The 23559-nt window shown below is 50.9% G+C and overlaps 1 protein-coding gene across 15 annotated transcripts in view; it reads right to left on the bottom strand.

The window, feature by feature from the left end:
* Positions 1–23559, bottom strand: part of Igsf9b (immunoglobulin superfamily, member 9B) — a 58446-nt gene that overhangs the window by 21612 nt on the left and 13275 nt on the right. For 8 of the 15 annotated variants that reach the window (XR_003947865.1, NM_001326702.1, XM_030244284.1 and 5 more), the window contains 15 exons: positions 18432–18583; positions 18012–18129; positions 16591–16732; positions 16269–16414; positions 13623–13765; positions 13181–13321; positions 12978–13094; positions 12579–12729; positions 11638–11761; positions 8917–9092; positions 7232–7458; positions 6315–6399; positions 4126–4287; positions 3391–3436; positions 1205–2860 (listed from right to left, as the gene is read on the bottom strand). Coding sequence is in view for 13 of the 15 variants with exons in the window: in NM_001326702.1 (NP_001313631.1) it covers positions 1205–2860; positions 3391–3436; positions 4126–4287; positions 6315–6399; positions 7232–7458; positions 8917–9092; positions 11638–11761; positions 12579–12729; positions 12978–13094; positions 13181–13321; positions 13623–13765; positions 16269–16414; positions 16591–16732; positions 18012–18129; positions 18432–18583 (3586 nt within the window). In the remaining 2 variants the exon portion in view is untranslated. Of the gene's footprint in view, positions 1–523; positions 2861–3390; positions 3437–4125; positions 4288–5801; positions 6400–7231; positions 7459–8916; positions 9093–11637; positions 11762–12578; positions 12730–12977; positions 13095–13180; positions 13322–13622; positions 13766–16268; positions 16415–16590; positions 16733–18011; positions 18130–18431; positions 18584–23559 lie in introns of those variants that run through there. The other 7 variants (XM_006510195.4, XM_011242476.1, XR_870527.1 and 4 more) reach the window with 6 other exon arrangements.

The raw sequence follows: 23559 nt of genomic DNA, 5'->3' as shown, positions 1-23559 counted from the left end.
CTATCTAAGGCATAGACGGGATGCAATGACAACATCTGCAGACAGAGGCGGGGACGCTTAGCAAACCTCTTGGATCCCCACACAGCCTGCCCCCCAAGAGCACCCGCACCCACCTTGGCACTGAAGTAAGCTTGCAGTTTCCAACGATCACTGTGGTGGGAGGGGGAGGGCTGGGTTCCCTCCTCTCCAACTACCTCCCATCCCTCATGCCCCCCTCCACCAGGACAGCCTCCTCTGGAACTCTGCTCCCCTCCACAGGCCACATCAAGATGAGAGGCCAAAGTACTGAACCCAAGAGAAAGACTGAGAAAGAGAAGGGAGAAAGGAAGAGGGCAAAGCAAGGAAAGAGGGTAGGGTGCGGACGACAGAGGCATGGCAGGCTCTTCAGAGCAAACTGGGTCAACCTCAAGGCGATGGAGAAGGAAAAAAGGAAGACGGACTGATTTGGAAAGGAACAAAGGCTAGGAGGAAAGGGGAGTGAGGGTGACAGAAGAGCCACAGACACGTCCAGGCCGACTGGTACCTGGAATACCAGCTGCTACAGTACAGTGTATGCTCTCTCAGATGGGCAGATCTCAGGAGCTTGTCTGTCTGTCTGTCTCTCTGTAGCTTCCTGTGAGGCACAGAGGTGGGCAGGGAGATGGCTCCCCCCACACAGGTCTGAGCTTGTTCTCAGCCTCCAGGGCACCTTCCTGGAGAGACTAAGGACAGGGCCTGGGGTCCAGCCCTGATTAGGCACGCTAAGGAGCAGGTGTCTGAGTACATGGGGCCTCAGATCAGCGGTCCTGCTTGGTGTGGCGTGGTTACACACGCGGAGACACAAGATCTGCAGGCAGCTGCAGGGAAGCAGTGCTATCCAACACCGGGAACACAGGGCTGTGGCCAGCCCCCTCATCGTGAGCCGCTTTCCACTGCCTGCTGCACTGTTCCTTCCCCTCCCCCACATTCCCAGTATGTGGACAGCCATGACAGAAAACTCTGGGCTGAATGAGGAGACTCCTGAAGCGCCTGGCAGGAGGCTAGCAGGTAAGCCCATCCATCCCAGCAAAGACGCTCTGCCAACGTGTGGCCAGAACTCCTCTCCCAAAGGTGCCGCAGTGTGTCCCAAACAAGCCCCATTACTGGAATGATGTGGCGGTAAAGGGCAGGGTAAGGCATGGGGAGACTGACCAGAAGTGGGCTAGAGACAGTGGCTTACACTCACCCTGAAGTAGGTAAGGTTGTTGGGGGCTCTGGCCGGAGTGGCTCCTCCCCCATCCTCCGAGGGGAAGGCGTCTGTCCAAACACATCCAAGGTGTCCCCTGGTGCCGGAGGGGCAGGGCCAGGTGGAGGAGAAGGGTAGCCCGTGGCCAGAGTAGTGAAGCCCATTGTGGGCCTGTAGCTGGGGCTCCCACTGCGGCTGCTCTGCGAAGGAGATCCCGTGGATGATGGTGTTGACTTTCGAGAGAAGCTGACCGCAGCTGGCGGCTGCAGGGTGATCTCTGACATCTCTGCCTGCTGCAGGAGGCCTGGTCGAGGTCGGGCACGAGCAGCGAGCTCAGGGGAGCCAGTGCGGGAACTAAGGGGGCTTTGGGTCAGAGGTGAGAGCCGAGAGGGCTGTAGCACCACTTGATGTAAACTGGGCTCGGCACGCCGGGCCTGCCGGGGGCTGGGCCGGGGCCGAGGCTGGGGCTCATACCACCGGGTATCCAGGCCAAATGTGCTGGGGCCACCATGCCCCCCGGGCTCGGCTGGCTCCGGGTAAGGCAACACCGGTATCCCCATACCTTGGCTGGTATGTCTTAGCTGCCCTTGGCTGACCAGAGGTTGCATAGGTCTTTCCTGCCACTTGGTGGCAGGGGGCGCCGGGATGGGACCCCTGCCAGGTGACTTGCCTACCCAGCCCTTTGGTGCCTCCAGAGATAGCATGCCCGGATAGGCAGCAGGCACCTGGAGAGGGGCTGGGGGCAGTCCTCGGGGCAGGCAGGCCTTGGGCTGCAAACTCTCGGCCACATCACAGGGGTGCAGCTGGTGGGGGAACATCATAGCTGGGGTCTCCAGTCCCCCAAAGGGAAATTCTGGCCGGCCCCAGGGCTCAGGGGAGCGCCCTCCTGTAGGTGTCTGAGTCAAGGGTAAAGTGCTGTTAGAAGCATTCTCTCCGTTTTCCTCAGGGATGGTGGGGTGGCCAAAAGGCCCCTCGGTGTGCAGGGGTGGGGACGACATGACAGAGCTCAAGGGGCTGCCCACTTCTGGCATATAGAAGGGTGGAGGCTCCACTTCCCCAGGGCTGCTGCTGCTGAGGTACCCATAATACTGGCCGTGCTGGAAGGGCCGAGGGGCAGGAGGCCTCGCTTGGCCAGTAGCCTGGAGTCGTCCTCCCAGTCCGCTCGGGCCCTCGAGCCCACGAGGCTGGAACCGAGGACTGTATGCTGGTGGTGGCAGGTAAGAGTCCTGGCTGGAAGACATTGGGGTCAGCTGAGGCTTCAGAGCAGCCACAGACGTGGGCACCAGTGGGTCTTCATTCTCCTCATCTGACTGCCGGAACTCAGGGTACATGTCCGTCTCCTCAGCGAAGGGGAAGCCCTCGATTCGCCGACCCTTCACAGAGGGCTCCATCTCCGATGGGCCCATGACAAAGCGGCCATCCGGGCCTCTACTGATCAGTTCAATGGGTGTGGTAGCCTCAGCTTCGGCCTCAGCCTTGGCCACACTATACTTCCTGCTGCTGATAGCCCTCTTGGTTTTTTTGTATAGGGACAGCTCTTTTTCCCTTGTAGGGCTCAGCATCCTCTTGGCCGCAGGCTGGCCCTGGTCGTCAGAGGATTCAGACGGGGCTCGGAGTGTGCGGATGCTCTCGGGACTCACCTTGCCAGAGGACAAGCTGTAAGTGTAACAAATAGAAGGTGATAAGGGTGCTATCCACTGCCTTCAGCTTCTTCTCACTGTCTTTACCGTAACTCTAAGGGAACCAGGCATGGATGGGCTGAACGTTTTTGGTCAGAAATTCTGACCAACTCTCTCAATTGTCTAGACATGATTGTCCATTTTTGGAATGAACATCCACACTGCTGCTTTTCTACTGGCTTGCCCCTAAATTTGGTAGACCCTGCCTATGCACAACTCCAATTTTATTCTCTAGTTGTTTAGAGATTCGAGCTAGTATTAATGCTGACTCTAGCAAAGGACCAAAAAACATTACAGATGTAACAGTGCAAGGCTAAACAAACGAGCTGCAAGCTTGAATTATCTATATACTACACACCCTCGATCCCTGTGGGCAACTTAAAACAGACAGGCCAAATCAGCAGGTATAAAATATCCTAGGGAGATGTGGTCAACTAAAGCTAATAGTTTACCTATGTCCAGCCTCCCGCTTCTACCTACAGACCCCCAACAGCCAGAGACACTTACGGAGACTCAAGACTCTTCCTACAGTGAGTGATGGAGAGCGGAGGATCTGGAAGGGAAAAAGAAAAAAGAAAGAACCCTGAGCCCCTACACACACACACACACACACACACACACACACACACACACACACACACTCGCAAATGGGACTCCATAGGCCAGGATCAACACAGAGGCCTGATAAAAGGCTTCACTTGCCTGGCAGCTCTATGCCCAGCTAAGAGGCCACACTATCACCAGGCCTTCTTTCCCTGTATCCCTGGCCCACCCTCTTCCCTCCAACACCCTTGCTCTCTCTCTCTCCCTTCCAAATCAAGTCCCATTGGGCCATGGAGATACATGCCTCTAATACAAGCACTTGAGAGGCTGAGGCAAGAGAATCTCGGGTTTAAAGCACACCTGGTCTATAAATACAGCAAGATCCTCTCTGTCGTAGTAATAGTAGTAGTTGTTGTAGTAGTAGTAGTAATAATTAAAAAGAGGACATGAAGTGGAGAGGAGGCTGGGGGTTGGTGGGTTCTGAAGAGAGTTGGAGAAAGGTGGGGAGGGAGAAGATCAAAATACTTTGTATGTATGTATAGAATTTTCCAGAAATGAACAAAAGTATTTTAAAGATAAAATCCAATCCTACTGGCAGCTCTGTCTGTTTCCAGAGGAGAAATACAGTCAGTGGCCTGTCTGCCCACCTCCCGCTAGAGAACATCTGTGGCCAGGCAGGGAGAGGAGACATACACCTACCTTTCTTCCGCTTGAGTTTGCGCTTGCGCTGCTTGTTGACAAAGCAGGCAGCCAGAGTGCTGAAGAGGATGGCAGCTGCCAGGAAGCAGATGGTGGCCACTATCCCAGCCAACACTGGCCGGGCCAGCCCATCATCGGTCAGGTCTGGCTGCGGGAAGATGTCTGCAAGGAAGGCCAGGAGCACCCATGGGTCTCATGCTTGCCACAGTTTTCCCCACCTCCTCTGACACTTGGTCCCTAGGGACTTTTCCCACCATCAGACAAGGCTAGGGCCTGGCTTCCACACTGAGTTCCAACATGAGCCTTTAAAGAAGTATAGTGCATTTGGTGCAGCGGTGTGAGAGTTAAGAAAGGGACAGTCTATGAGAGTCAAGTAGATCGTCCAATGAGGATAATCACCAGCCATCCTCTAAAGCGGTCTTGCCTATCACTGCAAGTGTGGAGAAGCACTTCCATGCATGTTATCAGGCACTCCCATAGTAACCCTGTGAGCTAGCTATACACAGACCACCTTTCTCTAAATGAAGACACCAGAGACTGGCTCCCTCTTCTATTGGTACCCTACTAGAAGCACAGTCAGGATTCTCTGCCTTCTCCTATGCCATCTATACAGTGAAGACACCTGGGGGGATAAAATTCTAACTCAGGGAGAGGAACTATTAGCACAGAATCTAGGCGCATTTATCTTCTAACTCCTTATAGGACAGACGGGCTGGCAGCTTCCCACAGCAAGAACTAGTACATCTTGGTCAAACAGGCTCTAGAAGCACGCTGGAGCGGTAGGAAGGATAAGGTGGGCTCAATTCTCCCCTTCCACAGTTAGAGAAAAAGCTTCACCTTGTGACAGATCCGCAAGCGAGTTAGTGCCAGGAGCAGAGCCCAGCCCAGTGTACTGTACACACGGGGCAGTAGATCCATAAGCACCACTCTTAAAGGACATCAAAGAATAAGCCAATACATTGTGATATGGTTGGCCAGAGTTCAATGCCACATCGATAATGATAATGGATTAAAAAAATCCCTGTTACACTGATGGGACCACAGTCTCAGGGGAGTTAACTCCAGGGACTGCTGCTGCTGTAGCTCATTCAGCCATACAGGACTGCCTGAGTAGGCGAGCTTCCTTTACTCTTGGAAGTAAGCACAAGGCTACTGACTGAGAGCAGTTCATGGAACTGAGCGCACAAAACACCCAAGTTGTCTACTTTGGCTCTGGCTGGAATTTTTTTTTTCTATGTTCTTCCATCTCTCTGTGTCTCTTCCCTGGAGAGAAGCCAAGACAGAAGTAGCTGAGTTTTGCTGCCTATGGGAGACAACTTGATTTTACACAAACGCCCCAGGGTGCCTAACATATAAGACAAAAATCACACTCTCTTCTTCCCCGTGTGCCCTTGGCTCCTCTTCTCTCCTCCCCTCTGCCCACACCAATGATTCTGTAACTCCAAGAGGGTCCCTACAAGAGCTTTCTGGCCAAGACCCTCATGAACTGATCCCAGGGGTCTCAGAACATGCTGCACCCAAGGAAATGGTGCCTCGGCTGGCTTAGCAAGCAAGTGCATACGGAGGACACCACTCCCCTGGAGGGGGTCTCTGCTGGGTTTCAGGAACTCTGGAATGGAGAGAAGACTTGTGGAAATGGGACCAGTGCCAAGAAAAAGAAAGATAAATGGAGAAAATGCTAGGGAGTTGGCTTTATTTAGTCTGGGGGGGGAAAAAAATCTAGGGAGAGGAAGGAAGGAAGGAAAACAACACCAAACAACAATTTTCCAAATAAAACCCACATAATTACAAGGAAGCCTATAAGAGGCACCCAGCAAACACTTGTTGACCCTGCTACATCTCCCCTCTAATTCACGGCACCCACCCCATTCCACAGCACAGCTAGAGCGCAAACACAACATGTACCGCACCCAGCACACTCTCACAAGATCCAACAGATTTCCCACGTCGGCTATCTCACAGGCACATCAGACGCTCCACGGTGGGATCAAACATGACGCCTCACAGAAACATAGACCTGAGATGGTCTTCAGAAATGGTAGGGCAGACACACAAGGTTTCAACCAGACTCCTGCTTAAGCTTTCAGCCCAGCTTGTCCTCCCAGATTAGCTGGTTCACAAAGGGACTCTCGTGTGGCTCTAATGCTTGCTTTCTGGTTGCTGTTTGACGATCTTGGAACCCAAAGTACCTGTGCTGGAGACACCGGCGATGTTGCTGGGCTCGCTGATCAGATCCTGCATGACAGCCAAAACCCGGAATTCATACCAGGTATCCTACAAGCCAGGGACAATACCCAGTCAGCTGAGGGGCTGAGGACCACCACTGACCCTATATACGATGCCCACAGGGTACCCGGAGTACTGGTCCTAGGAAGTGTTTACTGGTGACTGCTCACATTGGGTGATGTTAGAGTGGACGTATTCCCACCGGTATTCAAGCTATGGGCTACAAGGTATGCACATGAAGCCACTGAGAAAGGCTGCAGAGAAAGATGCACAGTGAGCCCCCAAATTGCATCATGAAGCAATTCCAGCTGGCCATAAAAAGCATCTGGGAAAGGGGAGATGGAAGGATACATCAGATCTCTTCTAGCTATGAAGCAAGCTATTTTCTCTCTCAAGAAAAAGAGGTGCTCCTGCTTAAAAGATGTCCACCAGAAAGATGTCCACCAGAAAATAAGGAGGGGATGTGTTTTCTCCCAGGACTCTGAATTATTAAAACAAGAGTCCTTCTGGCCATCCTAGAAGACAACCTTTCTAGAGCCTCTTTAGTCTACCCTGACTGGAACCCAAGAAACTGGGGTCTTGAGTCTGATGATCCATGTGGCTTCTCCTTGCCTTACCCTAGCTAGTATTTGTATTTGAGGAAAACTACTGCCCCACCCCCCCACCCCATGCCATTAAGCTAGCTCTGGTCTAGAAACCAATTCCAGCCTTTAGTAGCTGACTAGGGAGAATCTAAACTTTGCAGATAAGCTAGGCATAGAGGCTTGACTCTATGCCCATGAAGTCAGTCTCTCAATATCAGTGCCTTTTCAAATTGTCATGACAAATTCCAGAAACAGGGAATAAGAGGCAAAAATAAATAATTAATTAAAGTTCCCACCTGTGACAGATCCTTGGCAAAAAAATCTCCGTCAGTGCCTGGAATGGCGTCATCCAGCATCTCCCAGCGCTCCCCAACTCGGAACTCCATGATATAGCGGTCGATGGGGAAGCTGTGGTTGGCAGGTGGGAGCCAGGACAGGAGCACACCCTGCTGGGTCCGGTTGGCTGTGAGGCACCTTGGTGGGGTCACCAGCACCAGGGGTTCTGGAGTTGTAACAGGGAATGCTAGGAGGAAAAGGGAGACAGAAGATGATGGTCACAGACTCCGACCCAATGTGGAAAGCAGAACCTAACAAGGAAAGAATTGTTTTTCAGAGTGGTGAGAGGGCGTCCCTCCAGCAGCCCTCATTGTCCTAGGAAAGAGAAGTCAGGGCCAGTGACCCAGAGCTCTGTGACTCTTTTCAGAATGAGACGATTGCACAATGGCTAAGCACCTCCTCAAAGGGGAGGAAGAGGCAGCTACCATGAGGAGTGAGAAGAATCTAGTGAAGGATACAGGCCATGTGCCCCAATAGCATCCCTGTCAGCAACATCCCTGATGCCCCATGAAGTTATGGAGCTGAAAACATCCTATCGGCCTTAAAAGAGGATGCACTGTAACATAGAACAGCATGTCCCTCGAACATCTAAGGTAACACTGGTATGACCATATCTGCAGCTCTGCCAGTCACATAAAATGCAGCTGTGTACAGTGCAGACTATATGGCGATGGTAACACCCAACCACGGTACAGGTTGTGTATCTGCTCCACTATATTTCTTTATGGCTAGAGCATACTCCAGCAAAAGAAAAGGTTTCTCATGAAAACAGCCCCCACCCTGCTCCAGCAGCATCGGCTCCATTGATCTAAAGCTCACGGTACTTCTTGGTTGCATCATTTTCTCATAACGCCACACCATCTACACAATGACCTCATTGCCTAATGACACACTTCTCAGGTGTGGTTTCCTCTGATGGTTTCCCCACTGTTGAGAGGCACATGACTGTATCTTTTGCTCTCATCCCAAGAACTGGTGAGATCTTCTCACAACACATGAGTCATACTTTTGATTCCATTTGGGGCCCTTGAGCTCAAAATGAGGCTGAGCCCAGACTTGGTGGTATACACCTTTAAACCCAACACTTGGGAGGCAGAGACAGGCAGATCTTTGCCAAGTTCAAGACCAGCTTTGGTCTACAAAGTAAATCCTAACCCAGGTGCAACTATTTGAATAGGTGAGATCCTAATCAGAGGAATGTTAAAGTTTGGGGTGGGCATTTTACATCTGCTGTCCACAGGGCAGAAAGGGGGCTGAAGTCACAACTTCCAGTTCACCTGAGAAGTGTCTGCTTGCCAAGGCTGTTCTTGGACCCCAGAAGACATGCAACTACAGGTAGATAGTGCAGAAAATTCCATGTCCCCTTGTAAAACTGCCAAACATTCATACATATCTCTGAGCCTGTCTGTTCCATCCAAGGATGCAAAAGGAATACAGCTAAAATGCCATCACGTGGGAGCAGGCAAACACTACAGGAGTACATGGCAAATCCTTACTGGGAAATAATAGGGACTACAACAAAGACCACTTGGTAAGGTGCTGGCACCCACTAAGCCCTAATGTTAGCTCCATCACTACATTCAGCTCTCTCTAGGTAAGATCTGCTAAGAAATAGCCCCCAATACACAGCAGCCCAGAGCCTCACCTAAAGTGTTCACAGTGACCACCTCACTGAAGGCGCTGGTTCCCAGCCTGTTCTGGGCCAGGACACTGAACTGGTATGCGGTCTCAGGCTCCAGGCTGTCTACCAGCAACCAGCTGGGGCCCGGTGGCACTGACAAGGACAGCCAGTCGTGGGGCCCAAACTGAGCCCGCTTCATCCTGGCCAAAAGAGAGAGAGAGAGAGGATGGGGGAGAAGGGGTGGGGTGGGTCACACTGGAGAGGACAGTATGCATGCAAGGTCTTCAAGGGAAAGGCAGGGAAAGTACAAGCATCCCCAGGTTCAGGGGCAGGAAGAGGGAGAGCCAAGGTGGGGTTACTTGCCCGGCTCTGGCTATGCCAACCTTCATGGCACTAGGGCACACCCCATTGTGGTACCTCCCCAGTGAAAAGGGTCCTCAGGTGTAAATCATGCTGTAGACACTGGTCAGTTACCATTTGCATTGTGAGAGAATCCCACTCCAAGTACTACTGTATAAATGGACTCTGTCTTGCTAGAATAGGGACACTGAACATGAGGATGGAAGCTGGGCAGTGTCGTGACTAGAGAAGGAACCCAGATGACATGGGCTGTCTGCCCTACCAGGGAGAGGCAGAAGTAGGGCCGAGAGTATCACAGGATGTTCCACTCAATCAGTCCAGTTTAGGTCATCTGAGGATATCCAAAGCATTTTTAAAAATTGACCAGATTTTTCCCCATGGCAGGAACAGGGCTCCTAATGCCTTGAAGGCTAGAAGTTGCAACCAAAGGGAAAGTTATAATGATGGAAGGTAAAGAATCTAGCGGTGAGGTTTTCCAGTCTAAAGCCACCCACTTCTTCAACTTCAATAGGAGTAAACCACCTGCTACAGGTGCAGTTCCAGATGATACCACAGGGAGGAGACATTGTCCTGGGCAACTGGACCGCACTATTTGTCCCTGAGCTGTACTCAACTGATACCCACAGGCTCCTCTCTAGGTTTTAAGATGCACTGCCACTACCCAATATGACCAATATGTGAGCTGAGGCAAAAGAAAGTGAAGAAGAGGAGGAAGAGGAAGAGAAGTAGGAGAAGAAGAGAAAGAGGAGGAAGAGGAGAAGTAGAAGAAGGAAAAGGAGAAGATGAGGAAGAAGAGGAGGAAGAGAAGGAAGAAGTAGAAAGAGAAGTAGAAGAAGAAGAGGAGGAAGAAGAGAAGGAAGAGGAGGAGGAAAAGGAAGAGGAGAAGTAGAAGAAGGAGGAGAAATACAAGAAGGAGAAGAGGAGGAGGAGGAAGAGGAGGAAGAAGAGAAGGAAGAAGAGGAAGAGGAGGAGGAGCAAGAGGAGAAGTAGAAGAAGAGGAGGAGGAAGAGAAGGAAGAGGAGGAGGAAGAGGAGAAGAGGAAGAGGAAGAGGAAGAGGAAGAAGAAGAAGAAGAAGAAGAAGAAGAAGAAGAAGAAGAAGAAGAAGAAGAAGCAGCAGAAGCAGAAGCAGAAGCAGAAGCAGAAGCAGAAGCAGAAGCAGAAGCAGAAGCAGAAGCAGAAGCAGAAGCAGAAGCAGAAGCAGAAGCAGAAGCAGCAAGAAACAAATGTCTGTATAAGCACAATGAACTAGAGCTATTCAGAAAGAAGGGAAGGCCTCTTCTAGCATGACAACTGCCCTTCCCTCCCAATGCAAGTGAGCAGAGTGTGAGATAAGCGATGCAGATGAGTGTCAGGCAGTGTAGGGCAATAGCAGAGGTCACTTCCTGACCCATGCATGCATCTTACAACGTCCCCCAGGCAGTGGGCATGGGACCCTTCCCCCATCCAGAGGAACACAGACAAGGCTTGGGAGGTTGTTCTGACTGTATCTCCCACTATCTAGGTACACTTTGCCCATAGAGAACTCAACACCCAGGAGTTGCATTCAGTCTGAGAACAGCCAGGGCAATGGAAGGCCCCTCGAACCCATGCTGCTGAAGGCTCTCTGAGGTCTACAGTCTGCTTGCTCCTCCTCCTCAGACTCAGAGAGAAGCAGGCTGAAGAAGAAGGAAATAAATGTGCATCTTCCTCACTTGGGGATGCTGTCTGTGGATCTGGAGGCTGCAGTTTCCAGCTCCAGACAGGAAGACACATCAGGAATGAAAAGCCTCCGGTGGTGAGAAGGCAGGGAGTGTGCCCTCAGCTTCTCTTCCTACCACTCTACGCCTTGGGTCCTCATCCTGTCCCTTACATTTGTGAGATCTACCTACCCTGAGTATCTGAAGTTACTGATCTGGTCAAAAGCAGACATGAAAACTGCATGCACAAGATCCTAGAGAGGAAATCCAGGTGGGGGAGGCAAAGGCCGGAGCGGGAGCACCTGGTCCCTAGGACCTCTGAGCAAGGAACAGAATTAAATGCTGGACCCTGCACTTGAGGTGCTAGTCACTACACTCTGAAGGTTAGGAACCTAGAAAAAGAATGTGGTGAGACACTGAGAGAAGCCAAAGGACGAGAGGAAGGGGGACAATTTCAGTACAAATCAGCATGCTAACCTCCAGGGCGTTAACACAGTATGCCCTGACTCCCTTACAGGCATTCCTGACATCCTTAAGAACTCAATCACTCTCTGGCCCACTTTGCCATCTGGAAAACTGACAAGTACAGATCCTAGGCTCCTTGGGCCCACCACCCACCCTAGGATAGCAAAGGATGGGGCAGATGGGATGACCTGCGTGGGGCAAGAGAGGGAGAAGCAGAGAGCAAAGCATGCGGGGCTGACTCACAGAGGTCCGTACCAAACTGAGAATGTCTGCTCGTAGCCTCCATCATAGCCCGGCTCCCAGGACACGTTGGCAGTTGTCATGGAGACATGGACCCGGACACTGCCTGGGGCATGGGGACTGGTGCCTGGAGAACAAGGAAGACAGCTCAGGCCAAACGGAGCCGAGCCTGTTGGCTAGGTCCCCGTCATCTCCTTGCAGAAGATCCAGGAGAGGACAAGGCATGGGGTACCGAGATGTATCACAGGAGGTGGCAGCAGAGAGGGCAGAGTCCCAGGCCCAACCTGGTCCTGATGCGGTCAGAGAAAAAATTCCATCCACTGCTTAGGCTAGTGTCGCCAGCAGGAACGGAACACGGGCCAGAGGAAAAACCAGAACCCTCCACATCCTGACTCCCACGCATCGCTGAGCTAAACAAACATTCCCTTGAGGTCCTGAGACAGCCATGGCTTAGGTATGAGGCCAGCCCCTACTAGGTATCAAGGATATGACTGGGCAAAATAGCTAGGAGCTCCCCTCATAGACTGTGAGTGACAAGGTGCAGACCATTTTATTCACAGCCTAAACTGGCAGTGTTGGCCTTGTATACATCTGTGGCTGACAAGCCCCAAAGGGACAGACTACAAGAAGGTAGGCTGACAATTCCTCAGTAATATGAACAAGGAGTACTAGTCACTTCCTCACACCCCAGGCTGTGGACACTGGCCTGAAGCCCAGGTAGCTCCATGCCTGGCTAAAGTGCCACACAGTCTGATTGTCACTCATTCTCCTCCTTCCAGTTCGCACATGTCTGACTTCCCCAGGACAGGACACGCATGGACCCTGACCCTCCCTGCCAGAGCCTCCTGAGGTCAAGGGGTTCAAGTTGTCATCCCTGGCACGACTGAGGAAAGACACGTGCAGACTGAGAAAAATCACCGCAGTCAGCCCACTCAAGCACATACCGATGACAGTGAGGTGGGTGCTGGCAGTGATGCTTGTGACCACATTGGTGGCAACACATTCCCACTCCCCGTGGTCCTCCTTACTCAGGGCACGAAACTGGAGACTCCCGCTGGGCAGTGCGTTGTGCTTGCTTCTGCTGGGCTTCCCTACCTTAGCCAAACAAGGAGCAGGGAAGAGGATGGGAACAGGGATTCAGTTTAAGGAACAAGCACTCACACTCAGGAGCCTAAGGAGGATGAAGATGTTGGGGCAACATCTGAGCCCATTGCCAACGCCCGCTGCTATCCACTAATGTTACCTCCCCTCCTAACATCTGGCCTGTCCACACTGGTCCAAGTAGAACCACCAATGGCTCTTCCTGCCTCCCCCACAGTGTAAGAGCTTCAAAGCCCAGGTACCTTCCTCCAGGTGATGACAGGGAAGGGGTCCCCTGCAGCTGCACAGGGAATGAGCAGCTCCCGGCCAGCCTCCTGCCTGTATTCCCAGCCTGGTAGCACCGTGAAGTACGGGGGGTCCTAATGGAAGCACAGAGACAGGTATAAAAGGTTGGCCACAGGAACACTGCCCACCACAGGGGCCACGCACAGTCCTGGGGACTCACCTTCAGGACAAGCCGTGCAGGGGCAGACTGGCCCATAGTCCCCAAGGTGTTGTAAGGCACACAGGTGTAAGTGCCAAGAGCCTCCTCTGTGGCCTCCTCAATGCGAATAGAGCCATCCTCCATCAAGGTCCAACCCAAGTTCTGCCAGACATAGATAAAAGAGCAGCAAGCTGTGGTCAGGACACAGGCACTGCATCCCAGCCACTTCCAGGCAGGGTTTGAGCTGGGCTAGACGAAGCACAGGACAGGACAGCAGCTCGGCGGGTGCTGGCATCCCCAGTGGGCATGGAGCACAGCCAAACTCCTGCCAGATCGTTGCTCTTTGTTTGCCTAGGCTTTTTAGGAGGAGTGGGGCTGGCAGAGAACCAGAGCCCAGAGGCAGCATCTTTATTGTCAGAAGGATGCTCTTCCTTCGGAATCCCATCTTGCACCTCACTCATACCTTCTCTACCTGCAGGGGCCGGCCATCCTTATTCCACTTCACCACAGTAGCAGGTGGCTCTGCATCCACAGGACAGCGGATATAGCCATGGATTCCCACGGGCACATAAATTACAGGGGGCATGTTGAGGACACGGGCTGGGTCTGTGAAAGGGACAGTGTGGGGAAACATGAGAAGCCCGGTGAGCAATGAAGGCAGAAGGTAAGCTGGTGCACGAACCCCATTCCTTTGCATAGGAACCTTTCCACCTCCTAGCTAAGATTCTCAGTGTTCAACATAGTGCTGGGGAGCCAGGGCCACCAGGGTGAGTAAGACCAACAATCCCAGCTCGCAGGCACCTCGCACAACAGGCTCGGGTAGGCTGTGCATTTTTTTTTTCATCCGTCCAATTTACTACGCTTTTAAAACCTTAGGATGTTGCAGAATGCTTGGAGACATTCAGAGGCATATTTTAAAAAACTGCCCTGGTCTTCAGAATACGGAAGCAGCCCTCACTGCAGACTTCACCCTAGCCCTGCCAAGCCAACAATGACCATGCATTTCTCCAACTCCTTTGTATCCTAACCCCAAAAAAGCAATGTCAGTGCTATGCACAATGATGTTCCAAGCATAAGGGTAAGTATTGCTTGTGCTGGGTGTCTGGCCTCGCTTGGCCTCAGTATTCCACCCATCTCTGCAGTTCAAAGTTAAAATCTACCATGGCCCCAGAACAGATGGAAGAGGCCCTGTAGTCCTGTGCAGCAAGTTAAGTCATCTCTTCTCATTTCTCCTCCCCAGGGCTCCTGGGGCTACAAAGGAGAAAGATCCAGAGCTCGGAAGGCTGTGATGAATGAGCGGGTTGGTACCTTTCAAGCATTCTGAGCTCTTCAGAGAGCAGCCTTACATAAATACCAGGCCGAGTTATATATTTAGATGTAGCTTCCTACTTTTGTATGATATTCTCTCTCTCGCTCTCGCTCTCGCTCTCGCTCTCGCTCTCTCTCTCTCTCTCTCTCTCTCTCTCTCTCTCTCTCTCTCTCTCAATTCCTCCAAGGTTTTCAAAGGGTTTATGAATGGGAAATACTCTGAACACTGCTCCTTAGCAGAAATAAAGATCCTTGTCTCACCTACCTATAAATCTCAACTCCCTGGATTCTCTTTTGGGGGGGGATGTGAAAAGGGACAAGTAGGAGTGGGTGCTGGTGCTGAGGAGAGCCAGAGCAACCAAATTGCCTCTGCAAGAGAACAGTTCCCACAGCTCCAAGGATGAAGCCTTCATCTTGGCTGGTCTGCCATCCTTCTGAAAGCTGATCCCTGTTGGTTTGATTACGCCTGCATCCTTGCTACCTTCTGGCTCCTGTGGCACTGCCTGCACCCAGCCCAGAGGCAGAGGCACACCCACAAGGTGAAGCTGCCCCTCCTTGTAGCCCTTCCACTCCAGTGCCACATGAGCACATCCAGTCTCCTGCTTTTCCTACTACAGGTCCAGGAGGATACACCCAGTGTGCTGGGCTTTCCAGCTCATAAAAGGCAGGAGCTTGCACCACAGTGGGCTACAAGTCCTTGTGAGTTGTCAGGAGTGCCAGAGAACTGAGGCCTCAGCTTCTACTAGCAAAGTCACCCCCAGAGAAACGAAAAAGCTCGAAGCATGAGGAGTGAGATGGGACACAGCAAGCTCAACTCAGCTTCACCACCAGGACCTTGCCTGCACACAGCAGACCCTTGCAGACACTGAGATGCATGCAGCCATCAGGGAACACTCCCACGGCCACCAACTAACTGTTCTACTTGTCCTCAGCTCAGAGCCTGGCTTAGAATCCCATGCTACATCGTTCACCCCTGCCACTCCATGTCCTCCCGTATATGTCACTCTCCCACACCAGCATTCTAATAGTGGAGGTCTGTCACCTATAGCAACAACATGCATCTTCATTGCCTGAGTGACAGGGCCACCCATAAGTCAAAAGGAAGACATTAATCTTCATTACCCATCATCCCATCTAATGCTGTCACAATGTCCAGCTTGTCACAGGGTGGGTGGGAAAGCAACACTCGGCACCCAAGTGTTAATACTACGTGAAGTCTCGAGCTCACACAGAAGCCCTTTATGGGTCTGGCTGAACCACAGCTCATTCGTTTGAGTCTCTCAGCCCCAGAGCAGAGGCACTAGGTAGCCAGAAGGAGCCGAGTATGGAAACAGAACAAATCACCCAGAAAAGTCCTGTTCCATTCAGTGCACAGTGTTCCCATATGCAAAGGCAGAGTAGAACGGGGAGAAAAACCAACCCTGATCCCGCAGACACCCAGGAAAAAGGGCCCAGCAGCAACTAGTTCAAGGTCCAGGTATAATAAACCAGTACTTGGTAACACAAGAGCCACCATTCTGAATGGTAAATGTTCAGAGCTAAGGTCTGTTTATCCTTGAACCTGATCTAAGCTTGAATCAATGACCTGGCTAACACCCAGTGATGACCAGCCCACAGATCTCTGCCGCTGACAGTTAACTCTATGGCCAGGCTGCTCATGGCCTCCTCTGGAGCCATCCTACTCCTCCCTCACGCATTCCTCTAGACCTCAGAAACATATTGGGTCTTCAACCTCAAATCTAACTCGTACAGCTTGCACCTACTAGATTGCCCAGAACCCTCTTGCCTCACCCCTACTCACACTGCACAGTCAGGTATGCTGAGGCAGAGGGGGAGCGCCCCAGGCTGTTGCTAGGGACACAGGTATACTTCCCAGCATCCTCTGGCTTCACTCGGAAGATGATCAGTGTCCCATCAATCAGGATCCGCACCCTTAGCTTCAGGTCACTGCAAAACAGTGACAAGTAGACAAGGAGAAGAGGGATGTTGACAGAAATACAAGCAAGGTAACAATGAGTCCCTTCACCTCCCCTAGAGGGTTCCCAGGCACTGCCAGGGCCCCTCTCTCAAGGCAGGGGCCTGTGGGGACCCTTGTGAGAGGGTTGGAGCAGGGTGCTGCTCACTTCTGGAAGTAGACGTTCTCATCCTGCCAGTACCAGGTGTAGGTGAGGTTGCCGGGATACGCCTCTGCCCTGCAGGTAAGCAGAGCATCCTGGGAGATGTTGACGGTGATGTTCTCAGGAGGGGAAACAATGAAGGGAGGCCCTGGGGAGAACAGGAATAAACATCACCTCTCCTGATTGAGAGGGCTATCATGCCAGGCCTCTCAGGAAGCTCTGGGATGCTGAAGATGGGGTGTCCAGGCAGCAGAGCCCAGGTAGCCATTACAGAGATGCTTCCAGCTGCTGTGAGGCTCAGGCACCCTTTCTGTACCACATCTCTAACTGCTACACGATCTCCAGGCCAGCCCTCTATAACCTCCATATACCTTTACTGCCCAACGCTCTCCAACAGAGCTCAGGCCCAGAGGTACAAGGGCAGATCTTGTCTCTGGCCACTCAGAAGCAAAGGCTGGGAAACAAAGAGGCAAAATCCAGCAAGCCTTGGGGGTGAGTGGGTCAAACCTCAGCAGAGCTGGGCTGTGGCCCTCCCTCAGAGGTATGCTGCCTCCCATCGTCTGCCTCAGCTCCTGCTCAGCACTCAGAGGACACTGGACAGAGTGTCACCACAGATGCTCTGCCAACTAGACACAAGTTCCCTTAACTCCCCTATCACTCTAGAAGGCAGAGGGTGAGGAGGCAGAGACCCCTTCCTGCCCATCCTGGGCAGTGAATGCTCAGCCCTTTTTAAAAGGGCACTCTGGCACCAGACAGAGCAGGCCAACATCTCACAGCTGACGACAGAAGCCAGTTCTACTCAATATCCCTGATACTGTTTAAATGTCAGGTGCTTGGGGACTAGAGAGATGGTTCCATGGTTAAGAGCACTGACTGCCCCTCCAGAGGATCTGAGTTCAATTCTCAGCACCCATATGGCATCTCACACATGTCTGTAACTTTAGTTTTAAAACTTCTGACACCCTCACACAGATAGATAAACATGCAGGCAAAACACCAATGAACATAAAAATAAATTTTAAAAAATATATATGAAAAACAAACTCAGATGCTTGAATTATAGTCTTATCAAATAGATATAGTCCTATCAAATAGATGACAAATAGATGTCATCACTGAATGACAGATGACCCAAGGGTGTTTCCTCTCTGAGGAAGGTGGAGACATGGTAGAAATGCTCTCTCAACGGAATATCAAAAATGGCTCAGCATGCCTGTCTCCCTGCCACACCATGAGATGCTCTTTTCCCAGCTGACCAAGGTGAGAGAGACATGGTAAGTGACACACGTGAAGACAGTCCCACTCAGCTCCTCTACCACCCCCAAGTGGGCAGACTGTGCCATGAGAAAAACATTCTCCATGACTCAAAAGGCCTGGAAGCCTCCTGCAGAGTTCCAGGGATAAAGAGGCTAAAAAAGTCCCCCTACCTTGAACAAGCAGATGGGTTGTGTGCACAGCCTCACCCTGGATGCTATATGCTCGACACGTATAGGCGCCTCTGTCCTCCCGACTGACTGACGTCACCGTTAGGCTACCGTCACTCACCTAGGGACACAGAAAGAACTCAAGATCAACCTGTGAGCCTCACCAGGATGCCTCTTAAGTGAGAAGATGAGCTCTGAGAAGCTGGAAATAGCCTCAAAGACTCACGTACAGGGGCAGGGAGGACAAGGGCCTCACTACAAGAGGCAGCAGAATGTCTGTAGTCAAGTCAGGCCATGAGGTTGCCTGCCTCCACCCTGGGCCGTGTACGCATACCTTCGGTGGCCAGCTGCATTCCATGGGAGATGGGCAGGGAGAGAGGGTCAGGAAGCGTGGCTGTGGCACTCAGGTGAGAGCTGACTCACCTGATACTTTGCACTAGCACCGAGGAGGGTCCCTTCCTTGAGCCAGGTGACGATGGGCTTAGGGTTCCCGAAAGCAGTACACGTCATGGTAATACTTCCACCTTCCTTGGCCTCGATGTACTGGGGGGGTGTTTCTGTAAAGGTGGGAGGGGCTGCAAAGGACAACAGGAAAATGAGAGGCGGACTCCATCTACTCGTGCAGAACTCTGCTGCGTGCAAGGACAAGAGGTCAAGAACAAAGAGTGCAGAAACTCCTACCCAGTATATCACAGAGATGGAGAGACCTAGAACCTACTGATTAGCCTCTCCCAGGCACTGCAGTTCGAATTATAGCCCATCCTGTTTGGATTACCAACTTTTAAAAGAATCAGCACCCTGTGCCTGAGCTGCTGGAAGGGACAATCTGGTCAACTTTGGACCTTTCCTCAGTCTGGCTAGCTCCGAATTCTATACTCATCTGGCTGAACTTAGCTCCTTCCCAGTGAACCATCCCGCTATTGGGAAGCTGCCACGCTCAGCGCTAGGAACAAGACCTAAACAAGGCTGAAGAATTTCCCACCTCCCTTCAGGATTATCACACTGCACAGAGCCTCCCACATCCTGTATCCCAGTTCCACCAAACCCATTCATTTGCAGATTTCCTGACAGTCTCATAAAGGCCTAATACAGGTCCCAGGCTAAGGATGATGCACAGTCTTACTTTTACCACATTCTCCAGACAACGGAAAACAATTTCCCACCTGCCTGCCTCCTCTTTGGCTCCTATGGATAAAGGGGTGAGTAGTGAATTCTACAGGCTTCTACCTTCTTAATTCTCCCCTGATTACATGAGCGGTTATCCTCCCCCAAGCACTGAAGGTGTGATTAACATTCTATCCTGTTTGGATAATCAGCTTGAAAGAACTTTTAGAAATGCTTTCATTCAATCACCCATAGAAGGAGTTACAGAGACAAAGTTTAGAGCTGAGACAAAAGGATGGACCATCTAGAGACTGCCATATCCAGGGATCCATCCCATAATTAGCCTCCAAACGATGACACCATTGCATACACTAGCAAGTGTTTGCTGCAAGGACTCTGATATAGCTGTCTCTTGTGAGACTATGCCGGGGCCCAGCAAACACAGAAGTGGATGCTCACAGTCAGCTATTGCATGGATCACAGGGCTCCCAATGGAGGAGCTAGAGAAAGTATCCAAGGAGCTAAAGAGATCTGCAACCCAGTAGGTACAACATTATGAACTAACCAGTACCCCGGAGCTCTTGACTCTAGCTGCATATGTATCAAAAGATGGCCTAGTCGGCCATCACTGCAAAGAGAGGCCCATTGGACTTGCAAACTTTATATGCCCCAGTACAGGGGAACGCCAGGGCCAAAAAAATGGGAATGGGTGGGTAGGGAAGTGGGGGGGAGGGTGTGGGGGACTTTTGGGATAGCATTGGAAATGTAATTGAGGAAAATACGTAATAAAAAATATAAAAAAAAAAAAAAGGAAAGAAAGAACTCCTTGCCTTTGCTGAGCTGCTTGTAGAGACCGGCCAACTTTAACCTCTTGGAGTACTGGTTCCACGGTCTTCCAAAATGGCTTCTCTGAATATCAACACCAACGCCAACAACACCAGGGTTCTGCCCAAGGGCCCATGTTCAAGTACTAGCCTGACATATAATCTCAGGCAGGTTCCTCAGACTCCCTGGGCTTTATCTAAATCCTCTGTCCTCTAGAACTGATGTAGGTAGTAAATGAGATGAGGTTTACGAGAGATCTTGTGAAAAATGCAGGCTAATGCTCACAGCAAACTCTGATTTTCTGCCATCAATACTGTCATTGTCATCCCTGGAAGCTTTGGTCTGAAGACCAAGGAAAAACTTGAGAAAGGCTCCTTCGCCCTCCATGTAACTGTGCTGCCAGAGTCAAGTCAGAGGGAGCTAGGATTGGGTCCTGCCTGTGCCACACGGACTCCATCTCTCTATGCTTACTCCTGCTGCCTCTAACAACACTGCCCTTCTGTGTCTCCCTGCAGCGAGAGCTCCCAACCTCAACACCATCCATTTGCAGAGCTCTCGCTCAGCCTGGAACTCTCCATCCCGATCCTATTTCTGTACTTCGTGTGAGCGGGTGGCTTTTCCTAGTACCGCTGAATACTCAAGTGTCCCGGAGCTCCCGGACGGACCAGGAGTGCTCAACAAACATTTCTTGAATGGAAGAATGAGTGGAATAAGCATAAATGAAAATGAATGAAGGCCTACAACATACACATCTATAGTCCAATACAAATGCAAGTACATACATCGCATCCTCTTAGAGGCATGATCATGTAGGGCCACCTTGGTCTCGAATCTCCAACGCCCATAGCTGGCGCGGATAGACAAGGACATTTGGAACTACAGGATAAAGAAGTAGACGTCTTCACATAAAACACACGTCCTCGGGAAAGCCAGGGATCAGAAAGACACTAGGCACAATGGTGACAAGCCCTCCCACGTCTTTGTAAAGGCGTCCTGGGACTCCAGCATGCAGGCACTGCGAATGTACACTCACGCCAGAGCCCACATTCACCCACCCTGCCCCCGGAAAGTCAGTTAACTCAACCACAGCCTCTATTGCCTCGGTGTCAAGCTTAAAAGAAAAGATAATAAATTAAATTATGTCCTGAAGTGACAAATTAATTACTAATTACATAATTACTTTCTTATTTAGGTGCTAATCAGGAATGTACTTTGAACAATTTCAAGTTTTCAGGGAAATAATGGTTTGACTCTCAATTATTTACTGAATTAGGTGTTAGCTTGCCAGCTGCATTTCCAGGCTTAGTCCTCTCGAAAGCGCCCTATAATTAATAGCGCAGGTTAGAAATAAGCTGGCCTCGCCTCCAAGCCATACACCAGGCCTAAAGCGAGACTTGGCTTGGACTTTGGAGGTATTTTATGTGCGATAGAGGAATCACTGAGAGTGTTTCCACCCAACCAGTCTTCACAGAAAACACAGGAGGAGAGTGAGATAATTTGTTGTAACTCTTATTTCTGTAGTGGCCTTTCTGTTTCCAATGTACTCCCCTTGTCACAAAATGCCCAACGCTATACATTCTGCTCTGACTGACAAAGGGCTCCCGTCTGCCCCTTTCTATCCAGAATGGAAATATTTACACAGGAAGAAGTTAGGGAAGAGTGGAAACGGAGGGCCGGGTGAGAGGGAGCTCTCTCTCATGCAGAACTCTGGTCTGTATCTTCCAGGTCTGCTCCCGGGTAATGGCAGCCTGCTCTCAGCTACGGTCTCATTCTCAAGCGTGCTTGCTCAGCCTCCATGCTCTGCCCAGCCCTTGCATGTCCACAGACTACCTGCACCCCCTAACTAAGCTGTTCTCCTCCTTTAGGCTCCCAGATTTGCAGGTTCCTCTCAAGAAGGACCCTTGCCATCTCACTCCCTGCTCTTGCCTAAGTCCCACCCCCTGCCACCACCACCAGGATTCTGGACGGAGGCCATGTTCTCAGAGACTCTTTTCTACCTTTGTGCTCACAAAGACACATGGCAATCATTTCTTGACATGATTGGAAGAGATAAATACCAAGACTGGGTCATGGCCCCTGCCTGACACCCAGAGCCTTCCACGGAGAGGACATTGTGAAATAGGCCTTACGTGGATAATTTTGGTTAGATTCATGAAGACTTTTAAAGGACCAAAGTACTCTATGCCTTCTCACTAGCTATCCCTGCCACCCACATTTTGATCTGCTTGCCCCTTTTCCCCCTGCTGTGAGAAATGTGGCTGCTGTCTTGCCCATAACTACCCTCCGATAGTCAGTGCTCTAGACAATCTCACACAGCAGTGCATGGAACCTTGCCACACCCTACAAACAGGCTCTTTCTGAGGAAAGTGAAACTCAGAGAGTTTCCGCTTAACTGTCCCCCGTGACTTAATATGCAACGGGTTCAAGAAATAAGTCACACCTTTGGCAGGTCTTGGTCCACATCTATTCCACTGCGAGAAATTAAAAATGCCCAAAGAATCAACTCATGCAAAAGAAGACAATGGCCAGCAGAACATCAGCTCCCAACCTCCCTGAACAGGATTCTTGGCTGCATAGCTGGTGTCTGGGTTTCCCGGAATAGATACTATCAATCAGGATGATGTAAGAGATAGGCCACACCTCAAGGCAGTTTCAGGCAATAAGAAAAGGCAGAGAGAGAGAGAGAGAGAGAGAGAGAGAGAGAGAGAGAGAGAGAGAGAGAGAGAGAGAGAATGAATGCAGGATCTCCTGGCTTGGTGCTCGATCATGAACGCCCTAAACAGCAAATCTCCCTTCTGAGTTATGATTTGCTTGTGTTCCCAGTGACAGGAGTTTTCCCTGAGCACACAACAACTGGCTCATGGTCTCTCGAAAGCTGGCTGCTGCTGGAGAAAATCCACACAAGATTTAAGATCTGCCTTCAATAGCAGAACCAACAAGCACGTAGTGACTGCCCCACCTCGGACCTTGGATCACCAACTTGAAAGTGTCCTGCACTATAGGCCAACCCTCTTGATAAAATAATCTTTCCTGGGGTTAAGAATGTTAACTCTGGGATGTGCCTGATCTGCACAGGACCCTGGATTTGATTTCCCAGCTCTGGAAAAAAAATTATATATATATATATATATATATATTTAAGAAAAAACTATGGGCTGAAGAGATAGGTCGGAGGTTAAGAACTTCCAGAGGTCCTGAGTTCAGTTCCCAGCAACCACATGGTAGCTCATGACCACCTATAATGAGATCTGGTGCCCTCTTCTGATCTGCAGGCATGCACACATGCAGGCATAATAACACTATACATAATAAATAAATACATCTATAAAAGAAAAATCTAAAATACGCTGTTCTCCCTGGACAGGCTCCCGGACCCAGAGAGAGTATGAGTCTCCCCCAACCCTACTGGAAAAGGGAGACAGAACCATTCCTCAGGGTGAAACCATCTCGAGAGAAATTTCCAGTGTAGGAGCATCGATTCTTCTTTTGTGGCTACAGCATCTGTAACCCCAGACTTACACTGGATGCTGCACATCTCGGCATGTATGCGATGCGATTAGAACCTCGCCCTCCGTGAAGACCCTCAGACCACTGCCACTGAGGACCCAGGACACCCCAGCCT

This window comes from Mus musculus, chromosome 9 (genome assembly GCF_000001635.26).
Source record: "Mus musculus strain C57BL/6J chromosome 9, GRCm38.p6 C57BL/6J".
Classification (NCBI taxonomy): domain Eukaryota; kingdom Metazoa; phylum Chordata; class Mammalia; order Rodentia; family Muridae; genus Mus; species Mus musculus.
The sequence above is the reverse complement of the archived record's forward strand: the minus strand, read 5'-3'. Positions and strand labels throughout refer to the sequence as shown.